This window comes from Cheilinus undulatus, linkage group 13 (genome assembly GCF_018320785.1).
Source record: "Cheilinus undulatus linkage group 13, ASM1832078v1, whole genome shotgun sequence".
NCBI classification, from domain to species: Eukaryota; Metazoa; Chordata; class Actinopteri; order Labriformes; family Labridae; genus Cheilinus; species Cheilinus undulatus.
In genome coordinates this window covers 2,187,094-2,197,311 of record NC_054877.1, presented here as the reverse complement: position 1 = coordinate 2,197,311, position 10,218 = coordinate 2,187,094, and the positions used below count along the sequence as shown (strand labels likewise).

Genomic DNA, 10,218 nt, shown 5'->3' with positions numbered 1-10,218 from the left:
CCATGTTGATCATAGCTTTCAATGTGTTTTTCAATGTCTGACATCAATGTTGATTGCAATCTTCAGCCTGACAGTACTGCAATGTTGATTCAATGACTTTTTGCTATCAGGAATTATCATGATGATTGGAATAAACATAATTTAAATAACTTTAACATTGACGATTGGTGAAAAAAATTCATGGATTTATTGTCAATGGAACGGGCAGCCTGAGCTCTCTCTGAGTTTGACTGTGGAGGTGAAGGACCCTGGAACTTCATTAGAAAATATTTTGAAAATAAGTTATATGATTGAATTTTCTGTGATGAACTGCAATGTAATGAACAGCATCAAATCTCCATCTTTCTACTATTCATTTTATGGAAAATAATTGACTTTTTCTGTTTTTTGTAGTAAAAATTAAATATTTCAAATAATCAAACTGGCATTTAAAGGGTTAAAATCTTGAAAATATTTGAATGTTTGGTAGTTTTGAGCAAGTCTGAAGTTGTTAAAGAGATTTATGGAAAAAAAAAAGTAGATACAAATATTGATGTGTGCTGATTTAATGGCAATTTTTCTGTACGTACATTTTTGCCTCGAAGGTGTCCAGTGGGTAGTAAATTTGAGGAGGGCACAAGGGTTAAAGCTATTTCTCTAAATTACTGTTAAAACAAAACAAACGAGTTATTGACAGAAATATTTCTTTTGAATGTTTTAAACATGGATGTCCTTAAAGAGGATGACAAATAGCTTGATTTTACAGATGCAGTTCTTTATTTTTTGGTCTGTTGTAAATAGTTTTAAAATTACTTTGAAAACAATCTAAATTCTTGTATTATAATAATAATAATTATTATTATTATTCATCATTATTATTATTGTTGTTGTGGCAATGAGTGCATAATGTAGTAGGCTATAAGGGACAAATCTTGCACTCATATATTTTTTTCCATGATCTAAAAAAAGTGTAAAATCTCGTCTCGTCTCGTCACAACACCGTCAAGACACTGCAAATATCGACGGAGATTGGGAATCAAAAACACCGCGGAGGAAGAGACGTGGTAGAAGCATAGTGTAGAAGCCATGGGAGAAAACGCACAGCCAATGGCAGTAAAGGCCGCCTGATGATGTCAGAATATGAAAATTAGATGAGTGAATTTACTCCCATCACAATCTTTGGGTCATACTGAAGACTTTTCTCATTTACAGTATGTCGTTATCTCTAACCGCTTTCAAGCTACAGCCTTCCGAAATCTTGATATCAAAATTCAATATTTTCTTGAAAAAACTCTGGGGCCCAAAGGGTTAATAAAATTGATCAATTTAAAGTTAGTACGCTCACAGAAAACCGTTTGTCTCAGAATTTGCACATTTTTAAATGTCAGGGTGGCACAACCGTAATCAGGGGACTTTTATTTTGAAATCAAGTAATAAAAACAGATTTTAACACAGTTTATCCTCATTTTAACTCCAGCTGACACTCATGGCAGAGTGAAATGGTTTACAGAGACTTTGAAAGTAAAGATAAATTATTTATTTCAGTCATATTTGTGTGGGTACATTTTCAATGTCAGGTGGTTCAACCAATGGAAAAACACACAAATATTTTAGCATGAAATTCTTGATTTTATTTTGAAAATATACATGTCCTCTTTAAAACATTACTAAAAGTAACAACATGTGTCAAAGTATTTCCTGTTTAATTTGACATTAGTGTCAAAGGTCAGGTGTCAAACTCCAAATAAATGAAGCCTTCTATGTCATTGACCCTCCTACAGTCATTAAAGTGGTGAGCATCTTTTCACTGAGCTGACTACAAGAATGACATCAAGTCTATTCTATCTCTACACACATTTTCTTTCAAAGACAAGATTTTGTCATCAGATGTGGAATTGCACCAACAAGACTCTTGGTAAAACTGCAACAAAAACATTTTCCTTGTTTTGTGCAGAGTTGATTTTCTGCAACAAGCCGCCCATCTGTATCAGCCTCGGTGGTACCACAGGGCACAAAGCGGCCTCTTCCACCACAAGCTGAAACTTCAGCCAAGAAGCTCCAGACTGAAGAACAGCGCACCTGTCCTGAGTCTTCTCTGGCCACAGTAACCAAAGAGGCTGTAAACTCTGCTCCCTCCAAAAGCACAAAGAGACCTTGAAGCTCTGAGCCTGAACCTCAGAGCAAAAAGCTCCAACCTGACCTCGTAAGTCAAACTCTCTTCATCTTATCATCACAGAAAGCCTACTCACTTATTTTTCTTTGATTTGAGCCATGAGATCCACTGCTGACACCAGAAGAACACAGACTTCTGTTGTATATGAAACTCAAAATGTTGAATTAAAAAGGTTTTTATAGCTTTCAGACACTGCTGGAATTATCTTTTTAACTTTTTAAAAGTCGAAATCATTTATCATCAGTTTTTTCATATTTTATTCCTGGTGAAATGAGGTTGACAGTTTCTGGTTTAAAGGTGACCCTGTTAGGCCCTCAGGTTAGACCTGAATCCAGAATCTGGCCCCTGCTGTGATTGAGTCTGACACCCCTGCTCTACGTGGACTAATTTGACAAAGTGTCTTCTTTGGAGCCTTTCTAGTAGGAAAGTTTGACAAACTGCCCCCTTTGGTGCCTCCAAGTGGGCAAAACTGGACAACACTTCTGCAGCGGTGCCCCACAAAGTCCTGCAGGTGTCCTATTTATGATTCTTGTCCTTGGCCCTCAAACATCCTGAGTCTGCTGCTGCTTTCAGGCATCAAACTTCAAAACGACTCCCAAGTCTTTTCTACACATGATTGTTTTTCAAATGTGTGTAAACTGTATTTATTCATTGGAAATGTCCATTTGGCGTCTGCTCCCTTCTATTATTTTGACATTGACATGTGATTTGATGAAGCTGTGAGTCTAACATCCATATTTGTCCTTTTGTCTCTCACAGAGGACGCTTCTGATGGAGCAGCTGACCTGCAGGAAAAGCAACATCTTCACCCTCCTGCCTCTTCATCACCTACACTGTAAAACCAAACTAGTTGAAATGAGCTGACTGAGCAGCTGAAAATGACTTAGACTCACTTTTACTTGGACATTTATGTTGGCTTGACTTTTTCAAGTTCAACTACACTGTGGAAACTTTTCTACAATTGAAAATTCAATTGAAAGCCAACTCAAAACAACATGTTGAAGTAGTTTAGTGAATCTACATGTAGCTCAGCCACTCCAGTTTCTCTTATTTCTAGCACAGACTTGAATCTTCAACATTTCTGCCACTCAAGGTGTGTCAACTGAAGAGATTACAAGTGACACTAACCAGAGGGTGATCTCTGAACCAGAAAGTCCTCTTTCATCAGGATTCAGTGGACTATCCATCCACAGGCGGATATTCTCGGACTCAGTCAGCAACTTCACTCATGGTGCAGAAGTGCCCAAAGGAATTCTGGGCTATTCTAGCCATGTTGTTGTTTGAACCTCCTAAGGCCCTGCATGCACATATGAGGACATTTCATTTTGGCTTTTCTACAACATAGCCATCATTTCTAAGCTTAGAACTTGTCGGATAATCAATCAAATGCATATTGAAGTTGAAATCATTTGCAGGATGATGGCAAAATTTCCTGTTTGCATATTTTTGGGAATTTGTTTGAAAATGTTCACCAAGGTTTTGGGAATATGTTGGCATATTTTTGAGTCTTTTTTGGAAGGTTGTGGAAATTTGCTTTATATTTTTTCTCTACGTATTTATGAACATTTGTTTAGAAATTTTGAGGCCATTTCGTGGAACTTTGTGACATTTTTATTTTTAAATTTTTGGTTAATGGGGGGAGGGTTCTTTGAATTTTAAAGAATTTTTATGCAAGTTTCTGGGATTTTGTCTGGATGTTTCTGTCACTTTCATGGAATTTTGGGGGACGTATTTGTACATCTTTTTGGAATTTGCTTGAACATTTTTAGAAATTTACACAGAATTTATAATAAATTGAATTTTGATCAAGTTTCACTGAAACATTTTGGGACTACTTGAAGAAAATTTTGGGTATTTTTTATGGAAAGAAAATCTTTAAAATATATTTACTTTTTTTTTTTTTTTTTTTTTTTAATAGAAAATGTATGTTACTTCTTTGAAATATGGAATGCATGTGGAGTTTGGATGGGAACATTTCCAAGAAATTCCTGTCCAAAGACAAGGCTGATGTTATAACTTATAAGGTTCTACTGATCCAAAATAAGTGGGAGAAACTAAAAATGCATTCTGTCCACAGCTCCTCATTGATGAATTGTATTGTAAAACTTTAAAATCAGGTTTGTCCTTTAACCTTTTCCAGTATTCATGTTTTAACCACAGGTAGAACGGGAACATCATCACAGCTTCATCATCACACAAGCAGACTTCCAAAAATCAATCCTGATAGAGCTGCTTCAAAGTTGCTTTTGTTTATGACCAAAATAAAAAGATGAATGAAAAACAAAAGTTCATTTGATAGGGTTTCTGAATACAAATCATTCACAGCTATCTAAGCCTGCGCTCAATGACAGTTTGCACTGTGACCCATCTTCCTGGCTGTGCGTCAGCTGCTCATTCTAATAGGCCAGCGCCCTCACCACCTGTGGAGGGCGCCCACAAAATGAAAGAAAAGTCAACAATGTCAAATGAAAGCATGACAATAAAAACTCCTACAACAATGTTGGCTCAATTGTACGCTGTATGAAACATTTTTGAAGCGTGTTATTGTTGACAGAGAAAGCCGCTGTGTGTGGCACTATTTTACAATGTGAGCTTCGGCTACAGGCTACGTGCTCTTCCACCTCAGAGTATCTGATCAGCTGTTTGTGTCTGTGGGCTTGGTTAGACCAAACAAGAAGTATGGAAGCTAAAACAAGACTAAAATGGACTTGATCATATCAAAATGACTGCTGAGCAGTTCAACAGTGACATATACACCAATGCAAGTTCAACTAGTGAAAAGAATTACTGACAAGCTTTGAATCAAATCAATCAGGTTAATCAGAGCTGATAAATCATCTAGTGTGTAGTCTGACTAAGCTTTGGATTCAGACAGCAGAGTTTGAGCTACAGAGAACACAGAGACACTGAACCTGGATCTAACCAAAACCCAAACCCAGGATAGAGCGGTTCAGTGAATGTGGTGTTGAAGGTGTGGAGGTGGATCAGTCTGTCAGAGAAGACATCATAGAAGGACAGAGAGCCAGCAGGATGGTCCAGATACACCCCTACTCTACCAGAGGATGAAGTGGAGGAGGAGGAGATGTCTGTTACTATGTTATTGTGAAAGACACGGTAACCACCATAAGAGCAGATAAGACTCCAGGACTGATCATTCCATCCAAACACACATTCTGTCCAGTATCCTCTCCGTCTGATTCCTCTATAACTCACTGATACACAAACCCCTCCTCTCCACTCAACCTCCCAGTAACAGCGACCAGTCAGACCAGTTCGACACAGCAGCTGATCCCAGTTAAATCTGTCTGGATGATCAGGATATGGCTGATCCACATCCACTAATGTCACCGTCTTGTTGTTGTCAGACAGTTTGAGTCTTCTGTTCACTGTGTTTGTGTCCACTTCCAGCTCACAGGCGTCTGATGGAGAGAACGAGACACAACACAGCTGACGGTTATCATCTGATCATTCCTAAACAAGGTTACTGACAGAGTCAAACTAACATTTCATATTCAGCCCTGAATCCTGTTTATCAGCCCTGAAATTCTACTTCCTGTTTCTGTTTTATGTTATATGATGACGGAAAACTTTGAAGGCTGTCCGCCATTTTGGCCAGCTGGAATAATGAGGATGACCCTGCGTGCCAGCACACTCACACAGACAGACACACAGACCTTCTCTATTCTGCAAACATGGTCCATGATGGAGGTTATTAAATCTATTCAAATATTCCTCTGGTAGCCTGTGGGCTCTATCACTGACTTGGACACCGTTGATTGTAAAACAGTATGATGGAACTGTTAAGACCCTGTATATCAAAATGACACAGCAAAAGTCTAATCCAGCCTCTGAGGGACTGAGCCATAGTGTTTCCTCTACTCAGAACTCTAAAACTGTTTCTGTTTGATGAATGTCAGTGATTGTGAACGTGGACATTCATACTCTCAGACCCAAAGACTGAGATGGATTCAGACACAGTCTCAATCATTGTTGTTTCAGATCCTTACCTGATTCAGGAGTCAAATTCATCATTGTGTTCTCACTAATCAAAAACCCAGACACTCACACTTCTTTAGACCTGGTTTCAGTCTGTGCCGTCCACCATGGTCCAGCCTGGAGGAAGAAACAGAGCCAGTTTAGACATCAGGGATGGGTCAGGATAGATTCAAACACTTTCATTCTTCATCTGACTTCATTTTCCTTTAGTTTTTCTGCTTGTTATGCAGGACTATCACCAGATGGTGGCAGTAGCACATCTGAGAGCTGTTTGATCACCATCATAAAAATCACCAAAGAAGAAGAGGGCCACTTCATTTTCAGTCAGTGATTTTCCTCCAAATTCATATCCCTCTCTTATACAATAGGCCTGTACTCAAAAATCAATAATCAATATTCCTCTCTCTCTCTCTCCAGTTTCCTACTGTATCCATCCACTATCCTATCAAAATAAAGGCATAAAGCCCTTGTATAGCTGAAGTGCTGAGAGCCAACTTTAGTAGCTAGTAACAGTCCGTCTCTCTGTGTCTTTCTGTCTGTACCTCAGTGTCTCCAGTCTGCAGTGTGGATCCTTCTGTAGAGCAGACAGTAGTTTCTCTCCTCCTTCTCCTGGATGATTGTAGCTCAGGTCTAGCTTTGTCAGACAGGAGGAGCTCAGAGCTGAGGCCAGAGAAGAACAGCCTTCCTCTGTGACCAAACAGCCAGACAGACTACAGACACAGAGAAAAACAGAGACTCATAAAAAAGGCTCAGTTTAACATCTGGCTTTACTTTACCAACATACAGGCCTGGCACGTAAAGTCTTCAACGCCCCATCCTACACCTTTCTAGTTGGGAGACTTTGACTCAGTTGTCATTGTTGTTGCACTAACCTGAGAGAGTCCAGTCTGAGGTGTGGACTCTCCAGTCCAGAAGACAGCAGCATCACTCCTGAATCCTGCAGGTCGTTGTTACTCAGGTCCAGATCTCTGAGACTGGAGGAGCTGAGGACTGAGGACAGAGCTCCACAGCTTCTCTCTGAGAGGTTACAGACACTCAGTCTAGAACAGAAACAGAGGTAGAAATAAGTTGATGTTTCTAAATACAGACTACTTTTATCAGTGCAGTTGTGAGTTCACCTACAGAGCTTTGTTGGAGGCTTTGACCACTGGCAGCAGCCTCAGAAGAGCCTCCTCTGAAGCAGAGTATTTCTTCAGGTCAAACACGTCCAGATCTTTTTCTGATGACAGTAAGATGAAGACCAGAGCTGACCACTGAGCAGGAGACAGTTCATCTGTGGAGAGACGTCCTGATCTCAGGTACTGTTGGATCTGCTCCACTAGAGAACGATCATTCAGTTCATTCAGACAGTGGAACAGATTGATGCTCTTCTCTGCAGACAGATCCTCATTGATCTTTGTCTGGATGTACTGGACTGTTTCCTGTCTGGTCTCTGAGTCACTTCCTGTTTGTGTCAGCAGACCTCGTAGGAGATTCTGATTGGTGGTCAGTGACAGACCCAGGAGGAAGCGGAGGAACAAGTCCAGGTGTCCATTTGGGCTCAGTAAGGCCTGGTCCACAGCACTCTGGTAGAGCTGTGTCATTGTAGATCTGGATGCTGTTTGTTCTTCTTCCATCAGATTGACTCCAGAGTTGATGAAGGTCTGATGGACATGAAGAGCAGCCAGAAACTCCTGAACACTCAGATGGATGAAGCAGAACACCGTGTCCTGGTACAGTCCTCTCTCCTCTCTGAAGACCTGTGTGAACACTCCTGAGTACACCGAGGCTGCTCTCATATCGATGCCACACTCTGTCAGGTCTGGTTCATAGAAGATCAGGTTCCCTTTCTGCAGCTGCTCAAAAGCCAGTTTTCCCAGAGACTCCATCATCTTCCTGCTGTCTGGACTCCAATGTGGATCAGTCTCAGCTCCTCCATCATACTTGATGCTCTTCACTTTGGACTGAACCACCAGGAAGTAGATGAACATCTCAGTCAGGGTCTTGGGCAGCTCTCCTCCCTCTCTGGTCTTCAGCAGATCCTCCAGAACTGTAGCAGTGATCCAGCAGAAGACCGGGATGTGGCACATGATGTGGAGGCTTCGGGATGTCTTGACGTGGGAGATGATCCTGCTGGCCTGCTCCTCATCTCTGAATCTCTTCCTGAAGTACTCCTCCTTCTGAGGGTCAGTGAACCCTCTGATCTCTGTCACCATGTCAACACACCCAGGAGGGATCTGATTGGCTGCTGCGGGTCGTGTGGTTATCCAGAGGCGAGCAGATGGAAGCAGGTTCCCCCTGATGAGGTTTGTCAGCAGCACATCCACTGAGGTGGACTTTGTGACATCAGTTAGGATTTTAGTTTTGTTGAAGTCCAGAGGAAGTCGACACTCGTCCAGTCCGTCAAAGATGAACACCACCTGGAAGTCTTCAAACCTGCAGAGTCCCGCTTCTTTGGTTTCAGTAAAAAAGTGATGAAGGAGCTCCACCAAGCTGAACTTTTTCTCTTTCAGCACATTCAGCTCTCTGAAAGTGAATGGAAATGTGAACTGGATGTCCTGGTTGGCTTTGCCTTCAGCCCAGTCCAGACTGAACTTCTGGGTTAAGACTGTTTTCCCAATGCCAGCCACGCCCTTCGTCATCACTCTTCTGATTGGTTCATCTCTTCCAGGTGGAGCTTTAAAGATGTCTTCTTGTCTGATGCTTGTTTCTGCTCTGTGTGCTTTCCTGGATGTTGTTTCCATCTGTCTGACCTCGTGTTCATGGTTGACCTCTCCAGTCCCTCCCTCGGTGATGTAGAGCTCTGTGTAGATCTGATTCAGAAGGGTTGGGTTTCCTGCTTTAGCCATCGCCTCAAACACACACTGGAACTTCTCCTTCAGGTTAGACTTGAGTTTATGTTGGCAAACTGAAGCAGGAGTTCCTGAAAGAACAAGCAACAAATGATGTGAATGAGCTGATCCTGCAAAAAGCTGTCATCTAAAAGAGAGGCTGTGCAGTTCTTCTTCCTCCATCAGTTTCATCCAAAAATCTCATCAGATGTTCAGTGGGTATGTGCAGAATATTAAAGCAGAGTGTGGAAATGTAAACCTCCTCTTCATCTCTCCATCATCTTAAATCTACGTTTCCTTTTTACTTTGAAAAACTTACTGTTCCTCAGACAGTCAGCCAGCTCGTACTGCTTCATTCTCCTCAGGAAGTTCTCTGTGATCTTCACAAAAGCCTCTCTGCTGCTCCTCTGCTCTTCATCTTCACCAACCAACACCTCCTCATCCTCACTGTGACGTTCTGGGTTCTCCTGACTCAGAGCCTTCTGAAATCTCTTCAGTTCCTTCTTCACAAAGGTGATAATGTTCTCCTCCAGCAGCTGGAACACAAAGACAATCTGAATGTTTAGAGGACAGCCTGTGTTTGATCAGACAGACTGAAAAACACTTTACCATGATATCTAGATAGATGTGCTCCACTGGAAATGATGATGTACACACCATAAATATGGAGTCCAGCTCTGTTTTATGCCGCTTGGACTGATCATTGAAGAACTCTGATGTTTCCAGCTGACCTCTGGAGAAAAAATATCAGCTTTAAGGACATTTAATGACAGAGTTTGAGAGCTCAACAAAATGGCACAGGGTAAATGTAGGAGCTTTAAATGATAATCACACATTTACTCTGGTATGGACGTAGGCTTATTGAAAGAGATCAGATCCTCAATAACTGACCCCCTGACCGTACGTTCACACCAAGCGCGAGTAAATTTATTCGTGCGAATGAATCCCATGTAAAGTCAATGTACAGACGCCAGTTGACGCCTGTTCGCCTCGGGCAGCGGGAATCGCGCAAATATGTGGCGCGTGACACATAATACGCGCAAGTGTTTTGCGCGAATGAGGCGACCTCACGCCGTCAGTTCGCTTCATCGCGTCTACACTCGAGTTCAAGAAATTGAACTCTTGCAAATTTTTGTGCCGCGATGGCCAATCAGCATGGGGATCCTCCGGTGACCTCACCGGATGTTTCCGAAGGAGGGCCGGCCCGGAGGAAGCAGCTCATTCAACCCGAAAATGGAGCAGAGACGGGGGTTGTCTGTT

General features: G+C 41.6%; 1 protein-coding gene across 1 annotated transcript in view; it reads right to left on the bottom strand.

Moving 5' to 3' along the window:
* Positions 1-1,380: 1,380 nt before the first annotated feature.
* The window catches only part of LOC121520101 (NACHT, LRR and PYD domains-containing protein 12-like), a 32,338-nt gene continuing 23,500 nt past the window's right edge, over positions 1,381-10,218 (bottom strand). The window contains exons 4-10 of the mRNA XM_041803377.1: positions 9,616-9,691; positions 9,278-9,494; positions 7,271-9,050; positions 7,021-7,188; positions 6,691-6,858; positions 6,219-6,265; positions 1,381-5,571 (exon numbers count right to left, since the gene is read on the bottom strand). Of these exons, the coding sequence (XP_041659311.1) occupies positions 5,039-5,571; positions 6,219-6,265; positions 6,691-6,858; positions 7,021-7,188; positions 7,271-9,050; positions 9,278-9,494; positions 9,616-9,691 (2,989 nt within the window). The 3' untranslated portion in view covers positions 1,381-5,038. The remainder of the gene's footprint in view (positions 5,572-6,218; positions 6,266-6,690; positions 6,859-7,020; positions 7,189-7,270; positions 9,051-9,277; positions 9,495-9,615; positions 9,692-10,218) is intronic.